The sequence below is a fragment of the Microcaecilia unicolor genome, chromosome 2, assembly GCF_901765095.1.
Source record: "Microcaecilia unicolor chromosome 2, aMicUni1.1, whole genome shotgun sequence".
Lineage (NCBI taxonomy): Eukaryota > Metazoa > Chordata > Amphibia > Gymnophiona > Siphonopidae > Microcaecilia > Microcaecilia unicolor.
The window spans coordinates 557,728,889-557,750,643 of record NC_044032.1 but is presented as its reverse complement, the minus strand read 5'-3'; the positions used below and the strand labels follow the sequence as shown (position 1 = coordinate 557,750,643).

At 44.0% G+C, this 21,755-nt stretch overlaps 1 protein-coding gene across 1 annotated transcript in view; it reads left to right on the top strand.

The window, feature by feature from the left end:
* The window catches only part of LOC115462644, a 248,980-nt gene that overhangs the window by 42,819 nt on the left and 184,406 nt on the right, over positions 1 to 21,755 (top strand). Inside the window, exons 5-7 of the mRNA XM_030192642.1 lie at positions 3,370 to 3,458; positions 4,476 to 4,638; positions 9,186 to 9,269. Of these exons, the coding sequence (XP_030048502.1) occupies positions 3,370 to 3,458; positions 4,476 to 4,638; positions 9,186 to 9,269 (336 nt within the window). The remainder of the gene's footprint in view (positions 1 to 3,369; positions 3,459 to 4,475; positions 4,639 to 9,185; positions 9,270 to 21,755) is intronic.

Genomic DNA, 21,755 nt, shown 5'->3' with positions numbered 1-21,755 from the left:
CAATTAACACTCTCTTCCCTCTCCCATGTACATCACCTCTTTCCTTTCCTCCCCTCCACCCCCACACATTTCTCTTCAACACCTCTTTCCTTTCCTCTCCTCCACCACATGCATTTTTCTGCCCCTGTGAATCTCTCCTCCACCCCCAATCTATTTTCACAAATGTTTGTGTCAAAGGGTGCACGCTGCCCATGGCTAACCTGGAAGCCTCCCCTCTGCTGTATTTCGCCCAGGCAAAAAAAACAAAACAGAAAGTGGCATTGAGTGGGGGTGGTAAGCAGCAGAGGGAACCCTTCTGGGTTAGCCATGGGTAGCATGTGGGAATCACTACCACTGCCTGCAAACCCATTAACACAAATGCTTGTGAAGGAAGGAAGAGAGGGGAGGAGATGCAGGACTGCGGTAGCTTCTGGAGCCGAGCTTTCTCCCCCTATGCTGGCACTTGCAAGGGTGCAGAACTGCTCGGTGGACCTGAGCCTAAAGTGGGTGAGCCCAGGCCCACCTGTGGTTATACCCCTGCTTTTTAGTTGTGGGAGGGGGCTGGCACAGGCAAAGGCAGGCTGAAATTTGGGAGAGGCCAGAAGAAGATGGCTTTCCCGTGGGGAGGGGGGTGCGGACCAGTGCTGCAATCTTGAAAAGGTCAGATGAAGATGACTTTCCTGCAATGTTGGGGGGGAGGGTATGGAGCTGCATTCAGGCAGTGGCAGGCCCGCACAGCCGTAGTTAGGGAGTTCCCAGAGAGAGAGAAAGAGAGAGAGAGCACTTTCTAGAGGGGGGACGGCATGGAGCTTTATTGGGCAGTGATAGGCCCAATTGCACAGCCACAGTTAGGGAGAGCCCAGAGATGGATGCAGCTTTTCGGTGGTGGGGAGGCCGATTTAGAGCTAGAGATGGATGCAGCTTTTCGGTGGTGGGGAGGCTGGTTCAGAGCTCGAGAAAGATTTCCTGCAGTGGGGGCCGGGGCATGGAACTTGACTTGGCAGAGAAAAAAAGTGCAGCTTTCAGGCTACACTTCACCAGATCTACAGAAGCACGTTGAACAGAGCTCTGAGCATGGAGCACTAAGAAAGCTCTCTGCACTTGCCTCTTGTAGCTTCTGTGCCTGCTCTGGCTCATCCACTGTGCCTGAAAAACTGTGGAAGGGGGGGGGGGGGGAAGACCAAGAGGGAGTGATTCAGTTCTTCTTAAAAAAAAATTTTTTTTGCCAGCAGCCACATACCAAGTACCTCTTGGGAAGGTCTTGCTACCCCTTGGGATATACGTATATTTCTGCTCCTCCTCCAGCCTTTCTGCCTAAGGGTTAACACTGGCCAGTTTTCCTGAATGCCTCTCCACATTTTCCTCTATCTGTTCAAGTCTCTGGCCTATTTCCTGAATCTACTTGCTCACTTCTTCTTTCATGGACTATAGCCCTTCTTGCAGTGTTCTCATATCTTCTTTCAACTTTGCCACCCAGATCTGTATGTCCATCTTAGTCAGCACTACCTTCCCACCATGCTCTTGCTGCATCTCTGTGCTGTCCTCCTGGACCAAGCTTGTTGTCAGGTCTGTCATTCTCACCACACACTCTGCTCCCCAATTTCCAAGCACTAACTGGCTCCAAACTGAAACTTTTTTAGCTGTTGCTACTTGTGAGTAAATATGAGGGGATGCTGCCCTAACTCCAATTTGCACTGCTGGTCATTTTTGCAGGTGAGCTTCAACAGAGCGCCAGACACCTTCCTGTGCTGTCAGTTCCTCCTATCATGTATTTTCTCTAGCTGCTGACAGCATAAAAATCAGTTTTACTCTTTTGGGATCTTGCCAGGTACTTGTGACCTGGATTGACCACTGTTGGAAACAGGATCCTGGACTTGATGGCCCTTTGGTCTGTCCAGTGGCGCTCCTAGGGTGGCTGACACCCGGGCGGATCGCCGATGCGCCCCCCCCCCGGGTGCAGTGCGACCCCCCCACCCCGGCGAAAGGACAGACACCTCCCCCCCCCGGTGAAAGGACCCCCCCCGGGCGCATTTTTACCTGCTGGGGGGGGGGGGGGGGTGCTGTGCGTCTGTCGACTTCGCTCATACCCTGCTCCCTCTGCCCCAGAACAGGAAGTAACCTTTTCTGGGGCAGAGGGAGCAGGGAACGAGCGGAGCCGACAGGCGCGCGGCACCCCCCCAGCGGCGTGCACCCAGGGTGGACCGCCCCCACTGCCCCCCCCCCCCTTGGTACGCCACTGGGTCTGTCCCAGTATGACAACACTTATGTTCTTATGTGTAGCTGCCTAAGAGGAAGGGAGGTAAGTAAGGCCTGAACACCTCCGGGAGGAGGGAGGGAGGGAGTGAGGGAAGGAAAGAGAGGGAACCTGAGGACCAAGTGCCAATGCTGCCCCCTAAATTGTGCTGCTCTAGGCAGTCACCTAGTCCACCTAGAGGATGGGTTGGTACTGACCTGAATAGTACACAATACTCGGTGTGGTCTCATCATGGAACAGTAGAGAGGCATTATGATATTCTTTGTTTTATTTTTTATTCTTTTCATTATAATTTCTAACATTCTATTTGCCTTTTTGGCTGCCACTGCACACTGAGCAGAAGATTTAATATAATATCCATGATGACATTTAAATCCTTTTCCTTGGTGATGACTCCTGTGGAACCTAGTATCGTGTAGCTATAGTTTGAGTTGTTTTTCCCTACGTGCATTACTTTGCACTTTTTCACATTAAATTTCATCTGCAATTTGGATGGCCAGTTCTGCAATTTCTTGTAGTTTGTATACAATTTAACAGTTTGAATATTTTTTTGTCAATTACAAATGTGATCCCATCACTTGTCATTCTGAATTTCAGATCATTTATAAATATGTTAAAAAGCACAGTCCCAGAATAGATCCCTGTTGCACTCCACTATTTACCTTCCTCCAATTAGAGAATTGGCCATTCACCCTATTCTCTGTTTTCTATCTTTTAACCAGTTCCTCCAATCCACAACAAAACATTGCCTGGTATCACATAGCTTTTTTATTCTCTCAAGTTTTCCATGAGGGACTTTGTGAAAAGCTTTCTGAAAATCTAGATACACTACATCAGCCAGCTCACCTTTATATGTGATAAAAATATTTCCCAGCTTTACTACCAGGCTTACCCCCTTCGAGCCTCTTATCCTGATCTTTTGTTCAAGAGCTTCCTTTCCACTCTCAGCCACAAGATGTCTCCAGAGTACAAACTGTGCCTGATGATTTCATGGTGAGAATCACTTTAGGAATGAGTGCTGATTTCAAAGGGTAGAAAGCAGAGGGGAAAAAAAATTGATGATTATAATACAAGGTTTCTGTATTTTGAATTAAGCTTTTGAAGAAGGTGATTATATTTTATTTTTGTTTTCAAAGATACAGTTGTGCTTGAAGAAGAACCAAGCTTTTCAGGGTCTGCCTGACAAAATTCAGCTCCAGCTCTGTCAGAATTGCGTCTTCCAAGAGTAAGTAAAAGTGAAGAATGCTTAGAGTGTTTGGATGGAGCCAGCAAATAAAGCTGTGTGCAGAAGGTGGAAGTTTTCAACAAAACCAAACCATCTTCATTAAATATTTAACACACTTTGCTTTAAAAAAAATTTCAACAAAGAGAAACCTAGGATCTGATGCAGATAAAATATTAACTAGTGGAGATGCCTAATAGTTTTGTAGGCTGGGTTTAAAGGATAGATTGCTTAGTGATTAGCTGAGTAATAGTATGACTCAGAAGACAGGCTGAGCATTTGGGAGCTTCATCTCTCAGCCTTAAAATCACGAGTTGAAATCCTGAAAGTTAAAAGCTCAATTCACCCCCACAGCTTTTGGTAAGTATAAAGATGCAGAAAAAGTTGAGCTTTTACTGCATCTTGATTTTCCACAGGAGTGAGCAACTGGTGGTAGCTTAATACTTCAGGTTACTGACTCCCATGATAAATAAATAATGCTGCTTGTGAGCCACCTCACAAGCAGCGTTATTCTACAGTCCCAGGATCATCGGACCAGAAAACCACAGCCTGATGCTCCCGGGCTGTATCTTAAAGGAGCTGGCCACAGTTAACCTAGGGTGCCCTTGAGACCCTGCAATCACAAAACCTCTCCCAAAGCACCTCATCCCTCCAAGTAAGGCCCTTCCAAGGCAAGAAACCCCCTGTGCAAGACCCTCCACCCCCAAAGCCAATGGTCCCCAAACTGGAAAGTCTCCCCACCCAGAAGTACACTGAAGATCTAGCAGTAACTAGGTTTGACAATTGTATTGGAAACAGCAATATAGCTTTGGAATTGGATACACAAGGGAGGATAAAACATAATTTATACTCAGTAGTTATGATTCTGGAACATTATAATAATGATGGCAAAATAAATATTCATAAAGTAATATTTGGTGGGTTTGGTAAGTATAGGTTGTCACTGTAGTTCCCTTGGGGTATTGTACCAGGTTAATCTGGTTTATTGATTTTTTTTCAATTCCCTCTGTCTCTTTCCAGATATGAAGCCAAAAGTCTACTTATGAAGCAAGGACATGTACCGAGTGAATGTTATTTAATACTGTCTGGAAATCTGAAGATCATATTAAGTGACTTGAATTCCAAGCCCACAAACTTTATATCTGAAACATTATATGAAGCTGAAGAAGGTGATTTCGTAGGGGTAAATATACTTAATAAAGTATAGCAAAAAGCCAAAACTTCGACAATCTTTCTTAGGAGATGTAAATGTCATTAGAAAGGCATAAAGAGCCTGATATTTTGTGGGAGTTTTCCAGGCAGAAGTGGTGCTCACTGGGTCATAGCTGGATTTTCAGCAGCACTTACCTGAATAGGGATAAATTCTATAAAAGGCGCCAAAATGTAGGCACTGGGATGATGCATACTGAGTGTGAATTCTATAACAGCAGTCCTGCATGGACTTGAGACTGTTACTTGAACTGGTGACTCCCCCTTGAGAAAGTAACCACGAAACGGGGACCTGTCGGGGTTTTAAGAGCACCAACTTGTTCAAGCTAAGTGCTACATAAAATTAGATGTTAGCATATTGACAAACAGAAATATATCTTTATATATAAGATTAGCAAAGGGTGGTGGAGGTTCAGTCAATGATTAGACAATACACACAGATAATACACCCAGTCATTGGGTGAAAAATCAAATAATCTTTATCGTGTGTTACATATGAGACTACTCCACTCTCAATAAGCTGAAGAAGCAATACACTTGTATTCATGTGTGTTTAAACATTTTGTTATAGAATACTAGCATAAGTTCACAGTTTTGTGTGAGCACCTATGGCAGTCAAAGGCTGGTATAAATGCTCATACCGATCTGATGGTAGTTAGGTGCATACCCCTGGATTATATATAGCTCACCTAGAGATCCACGTTGAAATCGGCATGGATTCTATAACAATGTACATAACTCGATTGGCTTAATAGGTTAATGAGCGCTGATAACAGCATTTAACGAGCGATTATGAGCACTAATTGGCACTGATTAGAATTTAGGCGTACAACTTACTAAGCGTATTCTGTAATGATGTGTGCTGAACTTCTAACGCGTGCAGGCAAAAGGGGCGTGGTTATGGGCGGGGAAATGGGCGTTCTGAAATTTACGCACCTACCTATAGAATATGGCCCAGTGCACCTAAATCTAAGTGCCAGGGTTTTCATTGATGTAAATGGATCTGTTTAATTTTAGGCGCTGAAATATCAACTAAACATATTCTATAATTGGTAACCTAAATCTAGGTGCCGATTATAGAATATACTTATTCAGCACTGATTTCAGCACCTATTGCCATATATAGAATCTTGCCTATAACTCCTAGTTTTCTGTAACATGCGCACATAACTCCTAGGCATGACCATGACTCGCCCATGCCCCTTCCATGACTACACCCCCTAGAAGTTGTATGTGACAGAAAATGAGCTCACAGTTTTTAGAATAGCAGCTCTGGTCAGCTGCACACGTAACTACCAATTGCTGCCAATTAGCACCAATTTAAGCCTCTCTTGAAGACGCTATTCCGGCGAAACATGGTTCCGTGTCGGGAACGGGAATGTTTATGATAAAGAGGATTGAATGTTTGAATGACTTCACTGGGCACCCGCTGAGAGGACATTAAGAGTGGATTTTCTATTGATTAGAACATTTGTTGGATCACTGTTTCATCCCCCTATATAGACACCTGAATTGCTGCCACATCATTTAAGTTAAGTGCATTGGACATTGAACCGTGATGGTTTGGTCAAAACTGAAAAAGAGCGTTAATATGTGGTAGGAAGGGAGGGTGGTGCCGTGATGTGAAATTAATGAGTGTTTTTTCTGTTTATACCTCCAGTAAAAGGCACAGTGTCACTGAAATACTGTGCACAAAAAATATTTAAAAAATTATTAATTTAAGTGATTATGTGGAAGCTTAAGAGAGTAAGACCTTTTTTCCCAAGGACCATCTTCCGCAACCTGGTACAGTCAATAGTGCTGAGTCACTTAGACTTCTGCAATGCACTGTACACTGGTTGTAAAGAGCAAATCATTAAAAAACTTCAAACAGCCCAGAACACCACCGCTAGACTCATATTTGGGAAAGCAAAGTATGAAAGCGCAAAACCCCTAAGAGAAAAACTACACTGGCTTCCACTTAAAGAATGTATCGCGTTCAAGGTCTGCACTCTAGTTCATAAAATCATTCACAGAGAAGCCCCGGCATACATGTCAGACCTGATCGACTTACCACCCAGGAACGCTAAAAGATCATCCCGCACATTCCTCAATCTTCACTTCCCCAACTGTAAAAGACTAAAGTACAAACTAACACATGCATCCAGCTTTTCCTACCTAGGCACGCAGATGTGGAACGCAATGCCACTTAACCTAAAAACAATTTACGAATTAACTAACTTTCGTAAATCCCTGAAGACCCACCTCTTCAACAAGGCATACCACAATGAGCAACAATTATAATCGCAACATATCGATTCTGTACATCATATTCTAAACTGAATTCTTCCAAGATTTGCTCGCATAACTGTTTAATTCTATTACGCTTTTTTTTTTTTAATGTTCTCAATGTAATACCAATTTGTATTATTCTCATTCTGGAATGGCGAATGCCATAACGGAGCATTGTAAGCCACATTGAGCCTGCAAATAGGTGGAAAAATGTGGGATACAAATGCAACAAATAAATAAATAAATACTGATCCTGTTACTTTAACAACATTAATTGCAACAGTAGCATTGGCTCTAGACAAGTCTTGGCTAATGACAATGTACTTTAAAAATAAAGATAAATTGTTTCTTGGTCAAAAAGTGCAAATATTTCCGGATATCTCTAGGGATACGCAAAAGCGTTGTAAACAATTTCTACTGATGAAACCTGGGGTCCTTCAGCTGGGAGCTAATTTTTATCTGAGATTCCCATGTAAATGTGTGGTGAAATACCAATCGACTAAATATGTTTTCTTTGACCCAGCCAGTGGCGTACCAAGGGGGGGGGGGCGGTGGGGGTGGTCCGCCCCGGGTGCACGCCGCTGGGGGGGGGGGGGTGCCGCGTGCCTGTCAGCTCTTCGTTTTCATGCTCCCTCTGCCCCGGAACTGGTTACTTCCTGTTCCGGGGCAGAGGGAGCATGAACACGAAGAGCCGGCAGGCGCGCGGCACCCCCCCCCCCCCAGCAGCGTGCACCTGGGGGGGTTCTTTTTCGCCGGGGGATCGGAGGTTCTTTCCCCGGGGGGGGGCACTGCACCCGGGGGGGGGGGGCGCATCAGCGATCCGCCCCTGGTGTCAGCCCCCTTAGGAACGCCACTGGACCCAGCTCAGTTAACAGTATTTCTAGCATCTAGGCAGAATAGGGTGGCTTAAATTGACATCTTCCCTGTATAATAGGTAAATAATACTGTATAATGTGACCTGTAAAAATGATCAGACCTAACCTTAAAAATTTGTTGTAATGAATATATACTCCATTTCTTAACATCTTGTACCGTATATGTGGACTTCAGTGAGAATTTTCATCCTTTTTTGCTTCTTTAGTTTTGTATTCTTAAAATTAAAATGGGAAATGTATCGCTTTTCAAAGAAGTTATGCTTGATTGTAATTGTAAAATTGTTATAAATAATAATAATAAAAAGAAAATTATCCCTCAAATTCCCAGCATATGGATATGATACTGTTTAGCTTGTGGCAGTCAGTGTTTTTTTTTAAACATTAGTCACTGTGGGTTGATTTAGACCCATATATCCAGTGTTGGGTCCTATATGGGTCAGTACCACCAATATTCGATACTGCTACCTGGATATTTATTTATTTATTTATGTAATTTATATCCCACATTATCATGAACAATCTTGGGTTCAGTGTGGCTACAAAGTATAATATAAGGCAAGCATCTATAGTAATTGTTCAGTATCAGAAATACAAAGCCATACCAAAAATTAACAAGTAAGGAAATATACAATAAAATTTATGTATAACCATGTTGCTAGTTTATACCTGGTAAGAAGTTTCCATTGATAAAAATTTTTTGAAGAGGAAAGATTTTATGAAATAGCAGGTAGTGGATTGACTTCTAATTTTATTCGGTAGAGAATTCCACCATTTGGTACCTTGATAAGCAAAATCGGTAGAAAGGACTAATTTATAAGTTACTTTCTTATAATTTGGGAGATGAATTCTGAGTTAATTTCTAGTTCAATGGGTTGCAATATTTATCCAGGCAGGTTAGAGCTACTATTTAAGCAGTCCAGTTTGCAGAGAATTATCTGAATATCGGCGATGCCCGGATAACTCTTGCCTCTACCTTTGCCGCACCCTTAAACTTCCCCGGCACTAATTGGATAATGCTTCTGAATATCTGCAGTGGACCCAGTCAGCAGAAGTGAATCAGGTATGAGTGGCTCCTACCTGGTTAACTCCCACTGAATATCGACCAGATTTTATCTGAGATCCAGAGTCATATCAAACTTAGAAGTCCCTTTATTTATGTAACAAATGAACTAAAATGCAATGAATCTGTTGGTTTGAACACACAATTGACTACAACACAGCTGTACAGCAGCAACAACTTTTCATATCGTAGTAGTAGACTGGGGAGAGGAGGTGAAGAAAGGAAGGGATGCAAGGAAGGACACCAGATTCCATCCGAGAGGGGCATATGATAATATGAAAGACAAACAGCACTAACATTCATTTTGAATTGCAGGACATCTGCCTTTTGACGAATAAAAGAAGGCCTGCTTCAGTTGTGTGTAATTCAGAGGTGGAACTGTTGGTGATACACAAAGAGGTATTGCTATTTCAATGAGTATATAATATTGTAAGATGAAGTTTCTCTTTTGTGTATCTGATTATAGAACAGGGTGGACAGAGAGAGAGAGAGAAGAAATGTTATTACATAAATAAACACTTAACCAAATCAAGTAATCCTACTCATAAATCAAATACATTTTTGTGGACCATCAGAAGGTGAACATTCATGGAATATTTATCCAAAGTTACACCAACATCCTCATGGTCCATTTCTTGTATTTAGTATGTTTATATAAAATATTCAGTTCAATACAGTTCAGTTTAATTCAATTCAGTTCAATTCAGATCAATTCAATTCAAAAGACAATTCTGTTCAGTTCCGATCAATTCAAAAGGACATATATAAATACTCAGCTTTTTCATAATGACTTCCTCTTCACTTGTTCACATTTCAAATGCTCATTGTGCATCTACAGAACATAACTTCCGACATAGCGTTATGTTTTACATCCAGTTGTGTTGTGGAAGTACACTGATTTTCCATATAAGAACATAAGAATAGCCTTACTGGGTCAGACCAATGGTCCATCTAGCCCAGTATCCTGCTTCCAGCAGTGGCCAATCCAGGTCACAAGTACCTGGCAGAAACCCAATTAGTGTGTAATATGTAAAAGAAGAGGGGAAAAAAATGAACCCACTTCCCAGGAGTTACTTGAGAACCATACAGCGCTGTTACCTCAGCTTTGCGGTTTTGAGATAAGTAGCTGCTGCTTTATTGTATTTTATATATCATCTCACATTAGTTTGTTCTAGTCATGAATACATTTTGAATAAAACTTGTAAAATTTAAAATAGGCACCGAAGGCTTGAGGCAAGTAACTGATGAACTAATGAGGAGCTTGGATCTGAAATAGCTGGGGCTATAAGAGATCTGATAGCCCATTATACATTTGTCTGATGCCTCTTTGTCTTTCAGTGTTCTTAAAATAGAATGTATAGGTTGAAATATCTGTTTTTGTTTTGCCACTTGTTCTTGCTTCCCATCTTTTTCTGATGTCTATTAGAAACCTAATTAGTAACACAGGGGCATACCAAGGGGGGGGGGGCAGGGGGGGCGGTCCGCCCCGGGTGCACGCCGCTGGGGGGTGCCACGGTGCACACCTGTGGGCTCCGACTTCGCTAACTTCACTCGTTCACTGCAGCTCCCTCTGCCCCGGAACAGGTTACTTCCTGTTCCGGGGCAGAGGGAGCTGCAGCGAACGAGGGAAGTTAGCGAAGTCGGAGCCCACAGGTGCGCGCTGCGGCACCCACCCCCAGCGGCGTGCACCGGGGGGGGTGTCATTTTACCGGGGGGGGGGGAGGTGTAATTTCGCACGGGGGGAGCGCGCTGCACCCGGTGGGGGGGGGGCGCATCAGCGATCCGCCCCGGGTGCAATCCAAGCTAGGAACGCCACTGTAGTAGTAACATTCCATGCTACCAATCTCAGGGCAAGCAGTTGCTTCTCTCAAGTCCATCTCAGTAACAGACTATGGACTTTTCCTCCAAGAACTTGTCCAAACCTTTTTAAAACCCAGATACGCTAACCACTGTTACCACTTCCTCGGCAACAAGTTCCACAGCTTAACTATTTGAGTGAAAAAATATTTCCTCCTATTTGTTTTAAAAATATTTCCATGTAATTTCATTGACTGTCCCTTGGTCTTTGTAGTTTTTGAAAGAGTGAAAAATTGATTCACTTTTACCCATTCTACACCACTCAGGATTTTGTAGACCTCAATCATATCTCCCCTCAGCCATCTCTTTTCAAAGCTGAAGAACCCTAACCTCTTTAGTCTTTCCTCATATAGGAGAAGCTCCATTCCCTTTATCATTTTGGTCATTCTTCTTTGAACCTTTTCTAATTCCACTATATCTTTTTCGAGCTAAGGTGACCAGAACTGAACGCAATACTCAAGATGAGGTTGCATCAAGGAGTGATACAGAGCCATTCTAATATTCTTGGTCTTATTTTGCATCCCTTTCCTAATTATTCCTAACATCCTGTTTGCTTTTTGGCCTCTGTCGCACACTGGGCAGAAGATTTCAGCATATTGTCTACAATGACACCTAGGTCTTTTTCTTGAGTTCTGACTCCTAAGGTGGACTCTTAACTATGATTTGGATTATTCTTTCCAATGTGCATCACTTTGCATTTGTCCACATTACATTTCATCTTCCATTTAGATGCCCAGTCTTCCAGTTTCCTAAGGTCTTCCTGCAATTTATTACAATCCATATTATGACACAGATTCAAGCAATAGTGCGATAACTATAGTCATGCAGTACTACTGTCAGGTTTGAATGGCACCATTTTTATGCTGGAAGTCTACTGGGCAGGAGCAACAGGAATCATTCCTATCTGCTACTGCTAGACATCAAAGGATAGACCAATAGGACTGGAAAAGGGGTCTCTTTGGAGAAGATGGTACCTTTCAGGGGCTATTCCAGAAGGTGTGAGGTCTCTTTCTGTGGTATGGTGGGGTGTCTGTTGAGGAGGGGGTTCTGATAGGGTGAATCTTTTTTTGGTAGGGCAATCGGGGTGGACGCAATAATTAGAAAGCCACCAGCCCCTTTAAGATGTCCTTTGGAATAATGGGGCACATGTTAATGGCCCAGTGCTCCCCAAGGAAGAAAAACAGCACCAGCTAAAAGTCAGCATAATTTTTCCATGAACAACACAATTTGCAAAGTTAAAAGCAAGCTGCATTATTTGATTTGCATGATAACGGCCAGCTGTGACAACACATAAGTTGCAACTTTGCAAATCTCCTCATTGGAGGCTGATCTCAAGTGGGCTACCGACATAGCCATGGCTCTGACATTATGACATGACCCTCAAAAGTGAGCCCAGCCTGGGCATAAGTGAAAGAGATACAATCTGCTAGTCAATTGGAGATTGTGCATTTGCCAATGGCTACCCCTATCCTGTTTGGGTCAAAAGAAACAAAAAGCTGGGTGAATTCTATGGGCTTTAGTCTGTTCCAGATAGAAGGCTAAGGCTTGCTTGCAGTCTAAGGTATACTAATCTAATCTATTCTAATCAAATACAACATTTCTATACTGCTAAATTCCCTCTAACGGGTTCAGTACATTTGGTTTTTGGAAAAATGTTGGCTGAACAACTGAGTGGTTAAGATGGACCTCTGATACCACCTTAGGAAGGAACATAGGTTGTGTGCGAATAACTACTCTGTTGTGGTGAAAGTGTGTAAAGTGGATCAGCTACTAGGGCCTGAAGCTCACTGTCTCTGCGAGCTGAAGTGACTGCCACCAAAAACACAACTTTCCAAGTCAGATATTTCAGATGACCTGAGTCATGCAGCTCAAAAGGATCTTTAATTAACTGGGTGAGAACAACGTTGAGATCCCATGACACAGTGGGAGGCTTGACGGAGGGGAGGGGGACTTTGTTAACCTGTCATAAATTGAACAACTAGAGGCTGTACAGAGATGGGATTACCCCTACACTGAGATGAAGTTTTTCAAGTTTCTTTATTATTTGATATACGCTCATCAGAAGGTATCTGAGCAGTTTACATATATAATTACATAGAAAAGAAGAAATCAAACAAGAAAAAAAAAGAGAAAGCAGAATTCCATTATTATAGGAAAGGAGAAAGAAGGAACTGTAAAATAGGGCTACAGTGCCCTCTAGGGTTTTCTACAGTACTCTTACAGAGTTGGTTTTCAAAGAGGTACAGGAGGTATTCAAGCAGTTTTTGTGTAGTACAAGTAAGAGGATCTAGGGCCTTGCTCTCACACCAGATGGCAAACTTTCTCCACTTAAAGGAGTAACATCTCTTAGTTGAGTCTTTCCTAGAAGCAAACAAGATTTTGGAGACACCCTCAGGCAGACTCGAAGACACAAACTCTACGCTCTCAACATCCAGGTCGTGAGGTCCAGGGCTGGAAGTTGGGATGCAGAAGAGATCCCTTGTTCTGCATGATAAGGGTCTGAAAACACTCCAATCTGCACAGTTCTTCAGAGGACAACTCCAGAAGAAGAGAAAACCAGATCTGCCTAAGCCAATAAGGGGTGACCAGGATCTTAGTTCTCTAATCTTGCTTGAGTTTCAGCAATGTCTTCCCTATGAGAGGTATTGGAGGATAATACATACAGAAGGCCTGTCCCCCAATGTAGGAGAAAGGCATCTGAGGCTAGTCTGCCATGTTACCTGAACCTGGAACAGAACTGTGGGAATTTGATGTTGAGATGAGTGACAAAAAGATCCACCGAGAGAGTGTCCCACTCTTGGAAGATCTTGTGAGAGATACTGAGAGACCACTAGTGAGGTTGCATTACCCTGCTCAGTCAGTCCGACAGGCTGTTGTCCTTTCCCACTAGGTACATGGCTCGCATGACCTGCCACATTTCTATAACTTCCTGACACAAGGGGTAGGAGCCCATACCCCCATGCTTGTTCACATAGTACATTGCAACCTGATTGTCCATGTGGATGAGAATAACTTCGTTTTGCAGTTGATTTCTGAAAGCCTTTAGAACATTCTAAATGGACCTCCGCTTGAGAAGGTAGAGATCTGTTTCCTGAGCAGACCATGTCCATTGGGTGTGAAGCCCATCGACATGAGCTCCCCATCCCAGGTTGGATACATCCATTGTCAGCACCTTCTGAGGTGGCAGAATTTGGAATGGTAGTCCCACAGTCTATGCCCCCTCATTTCAGAGCTTCCTTTCAATTGAAAGAAACTCGCCTCCTGTGCATTTATGCTGCATAAGTATTTAAATGTCTCTATCATATCTCCCCTCTCCAGCCTTTCTTCCAAAGTATACATATTGAGATCTTTAAGTCTGTTCCCATACACTTTATGATGAAGACCATTGAACATTTTTGTAGTCGTCCTCTGGACCGACTCCATTCCTGTTTATATCTTTTTGAAGGTACAGTCTCCAGAACTGTACACAATATTCTAGATGAGGTCTCACCAGAGTCTTATACAGGGGCATCATCACCTCCTTTTCCCTAGCTTTCACAGTCAACTTTTCTACCTGTTTGACCACCTTAAGATCATTACATATGATCACACCCAAGTCATGCTCCTCTTTCATGCACAAATGTTGTTCACCCCCTAAACTGTACCATTCCCTCGGGTTTTTTTTAGCCCAAATGCATTGCACTGCATTTTTTAGCATTAAATCTAAGCTGCCAAATTCCAGACTATTCCTCTAGCTTCACTAAGTCCTTCCTTATATTATCCACACCATCAGGGGTGTCTATCCTATTGCAGATTTTGGTATCATCCGGAAAGAGGCAAACCATACCAGACAGCCCTTCAGCAATATTGCTTACAAAATTGTTAAAAAGAACCAGCCCAAGAACCAAACTTTTCCTCACACCACTGGTAACATTCTTTTCCTCAGAATGAGCTCCATTTACCATTACCCTCCGTTACATTCCACTCAACCAGTTCCTAACCCAGTCAGTCACTTTAGGACCCATACCGAAGGCACTCAGCTTATTTATTAGTCGTCTATGCAGAACCATGTCTCAAAGGCATTGCTAAAATATAAATACACCACATGTAGCGCTGTCTCTCTCAATCCAGCTCTCTGGTTACTTAGTCAAAGAAGTCCTTCCCTTCTTCCCCTGGTGGCACGTGCTCAACTGCATTGACCTATAGAAGAGTGGATAGTTCCTCTACAAGTACCTGCATGTGTCAAGAGCTGATGAATGATGCTCTTGGTGGGCAATTTGTTGGCTTCTGATGCCAATGAAGTTTGTAACCAAGATGGACTATTTGAAGACCCCATGGGTCGGAGGTTACAAGGGGCCACTTTTTGATTTTCAAGAAGTCTTTATTAACCATCACCACAGGACATATACGTTTTCAAACCAAACCGACAGTACATTGCCATTGAGTGATTACAATAACTCACAACTTCTATTATGAAAACAGGGTTAGTTACAACATCTTTAACTAAACCTTATTAAACTTCAGGATTTTTTTGGGTTTTAACTGAAAAAAGAACCATTCCCACCCCCTTCCCTCACCCCACCCCCCCTGGGTCAAGTCCAGCAAACTCACATATTCCAAATTCCCCCTTTGGACCTTTGTGCTTACTGTGAGCATTGTGCTTGAAAGGTGCCCTACACAGACTGCCAGCTACTCAGCCTCTGTTTATGTTCTGCTAGTAACCTTTCCATTTCACAGATATATTTCAATTTGGAGAGCCATTTCATGATGGAAGGCACGCCCACTTGTTTCCACTGAGCGGCTATGATTACTCTGGCCGCTCCTGCCGCAATTCTCACAAATCTCTGCTGTTGAGGTGTTAACCCAGCTACCTGGGCAGAGAACAAAAAGATTTCTGGGGCCCACCGGATAGTATTTCCCACCCAGCTCTGCAGCCTGCTATGTACCGCCTTCCAGTATGCTTTAGCTTTACCACATGTCCACCATATGTGCCCCATTGTTCCCCATTGCCCACATCCCCTCAAGGGGCCACTTTTGATGGAAAAACTGAGGCTCTTCCCTACTTGAAGGTCATCCAGGATAATAACTTGGACTGTAGCTATGCTCTCCTGGAGCCATTCAAAAGCCCATCTCCTGCTTTGACTGGGGAGCTGGCTGGGGCTTCTGAGGGAGGGACTAACAAGTGCAAAAGCGCTGGGACTGGGGCTGCTGTGCAGAGCGAGAAGGCAGCGGAAACCTACACTTTTGATAGTAGTAGGTCTGTCGCCTAGACCCACTAGAGGAGGATGCAGCTGGAGGCTGCTGACTGGATGGTGTCAGTGTGCTTCTTTATGAGGTCAGCAACCTCCTCCATTTTGTCCCCCAAAAGATTGTCTCCTGAGAAAGGTACATCCACTGATCTCTCTTGAACCACTGGTTCTAGGTCAGCGACATGCAGTCATGAGAGTCTGCGCATACTCACAGCCTGGTGGAGAGTTTAGATGCAACATCAAAAGTGTCATAAGTGCGCCTGGCCTGATACTTTCTGTACTCCAGCTGCTTACCAGCTAACTGGTGAAGCTCAAAGGCCTGCTTCTGAGAGAGAAGTGCTTTGAATATGATCCCCTAAGCATACTGTGTAGCAAAGACTTCAAGTAGATGCTTATGTAGAGCTGGTAAGAACATACGAATAGCCATACTAGGTCAAACCAATGGTCCATCCAGCCCAGTATCCTGTTTCCATCAGTGGCCAGTCTAGGTCAAAGTATCTGGCAGAAACCCAAATAGTAGCAACATTCCATGCTATCAATCCCAGGGCAAGCAATGGCTTCCCCAATGTCTATCTGAATAGCAGACTAAGGACTTTTCCTCCAGGATCTTGTCTAAACCTTTTTTAAACCCAGCTTCCTCAATATGGCTATCATGACCTCAAGGAAGCCACCACTTCACTCCTGCCCCCCATTGTCCCCACTAGACCACCAGGGATTGAAGGTAGGCCTGGGGTGGTCAGTCATTGCTGGGGGAGGAGTCGCTACAGGGGTGGGGGTGGGAAGAAGGTACTTAAGGTCTTGAGTGGATGGAGAGGAAAGGAAGGAAGGAGGGGGGCCATTTCAGGAAGACCTGAGGGGGCTGAAAGGGCTTCCAAAGACTGAAAAGTTTTACAGTTCCTGACTGATATTCAGTGCCAGGATCTGTGTAGTTAACTGGCTTGTTTAGAACAGCTTTTGAGCTGTCCTTACTTGGCAGGGTTAACTATGTGGGTCCCAGCATTGAATATTGCCAGCACCTGCATAACCTCTGGCTCCTCCCCAACACCAACCCTGTATGACCCCTGATCTGCCCACTTTTTGGGGGCCAGTCAAACCCGATAACAGTGGCACTGCCTGGTTAAGTGCTGCTGAATATCAGCAGTTGCAGAACCCCAGGCGATTTAAGCGGGCAGGAGCCTCTCCTGCCCCCTTAATTCGCTTTGAATATTGGTCAGAATGAGTATTTTGAAATGAAACTATACACTTATAAGGGAATCTCAATGCTCCAAGAGACAGTGAGGCATATTTTCAAAGCACTTTGGGAGGCTAAGTTCCATAGGTTTCTATGGAACTTTGGGAGGCTAAGTGCTTTGAAAATGAGCCTCTATAGGTTACAATAATTCACAAAAATGTTTCACCCTAGACTGTATCCACCTTGAAAGGTCAGAAAAAACTTGAAGTGATATCTCTAGCATGAAATATAGGTCCTGATATTCAGCTGGTGGCAATTCAGGTAGAGCAATGTCCGGGCAATGGCACTGAATTTCTGGGTTTGCGGTGCTGGCTAACACATAGCCAGTTAAGTTCCTATTTATTCAGTCCTATTTGTGCAGTTAACCTGGCTGGTTAAATTCTGAATATCAGCACTTAACTGGCCAAGTGCTGACTCCACTCTGGAATGCCCCCAAAATAGCCAGTTTTGAGTTTGGCACTAACCATTTGTGCTGCAGAAAATTACTAGTTAGCCCTGAACAGGCAATTTATCCAGACAGAAGCTATTTCTGACCAGTTAAATCACATTGAATATTGACCCCATTATCTTAGAATTGCTTCTCCATCCTGTAGAAATACAAACGAAGCAAAAAAATGTGTTTCTATCAACAACCTCTTCTTGTGATGATTACAATATGGCTGATATATCCAAGGAGACAGCTTCGACCCCAGAACTAGCAAATTGAGAAAGATAATGCATTCTTTGTAGAGGAGGAGACGTGGAGGGGCATAATCGAACGGCGCCGGCCAAATCGATGGCCGGCCATCTTCAGGGCCAGCTCCGCAAAGGGGGGAGCAAACCGTATTTTTGAAATACGGTTGGGGCCAGCTAAATCAATGGCCGGGTTTAGAGCGGGATCGCCGGGTTTACATGAGATGGCTGGCTTCATTTTCTAGCCATAATGGAAACCGGGCCCGGCTATCTCAAACCCGGTGAAATGCAAGCCATTTGGTCATGGGAGGAGTCAGCGTTTCTAGTGCACTGGTCCCCCTGACATGCCAGGACACCAACCGGGAACCCTAGGGGGCACTTCTAAATATTAAAAAAACAAAACAAAAATATGTGCCAGGAATATAGCTCCATTACCTTGTGTGCTGAGCCCCACAATTCCCCCCAAAACCCACTCGCCACAACTCTACACCTTTACCATAGCCCTAAGGGGTGAAGGGGGGCACCTAGATGTGGGTACAGTGAGTTTGGGGGGTTTTGGAGGGCTCAATATTTATCACCACAACTGTAACAGGTGGGGGGGGGGATGGGCTGGGTCCACCTGCCTGAAGTGCACTGCACCCACTAAATACTGCTCCAGGGACCTGCATACTGCTGTCAAGAAGCTGGGTATGACATTTCAGGCTGGCAAAAACAATGTTTTATTTTATTTTTGGGTGGGAGGGGGTTGGTGACCACTGGGGGAGTAAGGGGAGGTGATCCCTGCTTCCCTCCGGTGGTCATCTGGTCAATTGGGGCACTTTTTGAAACTTGGTCCTAAAAATAAATGGATCAAGTTCAGCCGGCGAAATGCTCGTTCGAACTGGCCACTTTTTTCCATTATAAGGCGAAGCCGGTCATCTCGTACCCACGCCCCCACCTTCACTACCCTACCAACACGCCCCCTTGAAGGTTTGGTCGGCGCCGCGACAAAAAAGCAGTTGGGGCCGGTCAAAATCGGCTTTCGATAATACTGATTTGGCTGGGATCAGGACATGGCGATGCCCAATTACCGCCGGGTTATTGCCGCGCAAGCCATTGCTGGGGTTTTTCTTTTTCCCTCGGAAATGGTGCACACTTGGGGCAGGACTACCACTGATGCCCGTGTTGGGCCGGCGGTAGTCCTGGAAGAGTGAGGAGTAAGCCCATATTGGGTTTACCGCCACTCTGTGAAAGGGCCCCTTAGTGAGACATCACTAGCCAAGTCGGGGCTCTTCTTGGCCCGACAGTGGCTGCACCCAACGTAGAAGCGACTGCAAAAGCAGTAATAGTGGTCTGAAGACTGGAGACAGTAGATGATGAGGGGGAAGTGATCCCATGGTCTTACCCCAATCTAAAATCTAAATAAATAAATAAATATGGCAAGAGCAAAAAAAAAAAAAAAAAGCAGGTAAGAGCAAAAGGAAACACCAGAAGAGTTGGGAGCAAACTACCTCTAAACCTTACTCCAGCATCATCTTGTCCTAGTAATCCCTATTTAAAAGGGAAATGGATGTTAAATTCTTTCCTTCTTAAGGGATAATGGAAATAGAAGCAGTATGAAAGGAGTCAGGCAGAGGTTTAGCAACCTCTATCAGCAAAGACTCAAAGTTGCTCTGTCATATCTACTATAATAAAACTCACCCTCAACGTTCTGAGGACACTGACATCAGTGAAGCCAAGCCCTGACTTCCTTCAAAAAGGTTTGAAGGTTCGTGGTGGTGAAGCCACCAAAATCGCTGCAGGCCCCGCCCTCGAGGGCAGAGCAATGGCAGAACAACAAAGGGGTTGGCAGGGAGGGAGGCAGGGAGGTGTGGGGGGTGGGAAATCGCTCCGGGCCCCGCCCTCGAGGGCGGAGCAATGGCAGAACAATGAAGGGGTTGGCCAGGGAGGGAGGGGGGTTTTGGCGACGAACACCTTGCTAGCTCCCTCTTTTACTAGTGTTTATATAATTCTGCTGACAAATAAGAACATAAGAACATGATGATCTGGACCTGCTGCCTTGTCATTCTTCGGTGAAAAAAATAGCTGCAGTCATCTCTGCTTCTGTGAAAAGCACATTATTTAATTTAGGAACAGTTAATGTTGACAGCCAGGCTGTTATGTAATCACAAGAAACAGTGAGCTAAGAAGTATACAAAGATTGATAATAATCTGCACTCTCTTGTAAATCATAAGCTATAGTACCCATATTATTCTTGACCCCCTTAATTCATTGTCTAATTTTAGCACATTTCAACTGCCAGTAAACGCCCAACTGGCTTTATTGGCACTCTCATAAAAATGGCATTTAGTTAAAGCCGTATAAAATGCTATCCAAGATAATTCCAGGAGGGCTAATACCCCTTTAGTTTTGATCAATTTTTATAGACTATCTTCATTACCTGTTTGTTTATAAGAAAACTCCAGCTTTACTAAATGATCTTGCAAAGTAGAAAGTTCTGATAGGGTTTCCTTCTTCACAGACATCACAGATAAATGACCTCTGAAGACTGCCCTAGCTGTATCCCAGATCATAAAAAAGATGTGTGTCCTTATTAAAATTGTAACATTGACAGAAATTCAACCTATTAGCTGTATGAATTTATCCCTGCTGTTCCCATTTGTTTTTGTTTGTTTGTTTTTTGTGCCTATGCAGCCTTTTTCTGTTTTGGGTTTCCAGTCAATGAGTGTAGGCTGCCTGCACATTTTGGCAACATTTTGCTCCAGTTTTTTTTAGCAGCCCTAGAAATCCTAGGTTGCTCTTTTTGTGAACTTTTGTTTCCTTCATCTGTTTGTAAACTCAGACCTTCTGGCACCAGAAGCTTCCAGAGATTTGGGAGCCCTTTTACTAAGCCACATAAGCGTTTACGCGCACCCAACATGTGCCAAAATGGAGTTACTACCTGGCTACTGCGTGGCTTTTGTGGTAATTTCATTTTTGGCACGTATCTGATCCGCGGATGCACGTCTTGGATATGCACCAAGTGGCATTTGATGCGCATAGGTCATTACCGACCGCTTACCGCATGAAACTTTACCGCTACATCAATGGCTGGCAGTAAGGTCTCAGACCCAACATGGGCGCGCGGCAATTTTCATTTTGCCTCACGTCCATTTTTGGCAAAATTAAAAAAGGCATTTTTTACAGGTGCGCTGAAAATGGATCTGCGCGTGCCCAAAACCTGTGCCTACACTACCGCAGGCCATTTTTCAGTGCACTTTAGTAAAAGGACTCCTTGGTGAAGTGAGTGAAGGAGGGGTTTGATATTTGGAGGATGACCCTGGTGGCAACAGTGACCTTAACCTTCATTTAGATGATTCTACTGATCCCTTGGCCAGTTACTTTTTGTCATTTAGGGTACTACTGATCTGATTCAGTTTTTTCCCACACTCATAACGCTGGTCATACTCTTGACGTGATTGTGGCTCATCAGTCCTCTGATATTTCACATATTTCTGTTCTTCTTGTTCCCTGGTCTGACCATGCTTTGATTACTTTTACCTTTGCTTTTTTCTGTGGTTCCTTCCCTTTCTCTTCCCTCTGACCCTCCCCCAACAAGGAAGCTCCGTTCTTTAACCTTGGATGATTTTCTAATTCACTGCACCGCTTTTCCACAAGATTTCACTCCTTGCCTATTGGTAAACAGGTCTCTTTTTGGAATGATACTCTACATATGGCCCTGGACAAGTCTGTTCCTCTGTGTCTTCTTTCTACCCATTGCCTGGTTTCATTCAGGCTATGATGTCAATTACGTAGGACAGAATGCATTTGGTGTAAGTCGCCCTCTCCTGTTAGTCTTGCTGCATTTCAGAGTGTTTCACATTGTTATTCTGTTGGTTTGCAGTCAGCAAAAATAATTTACTTATCTAGTGTTTTCT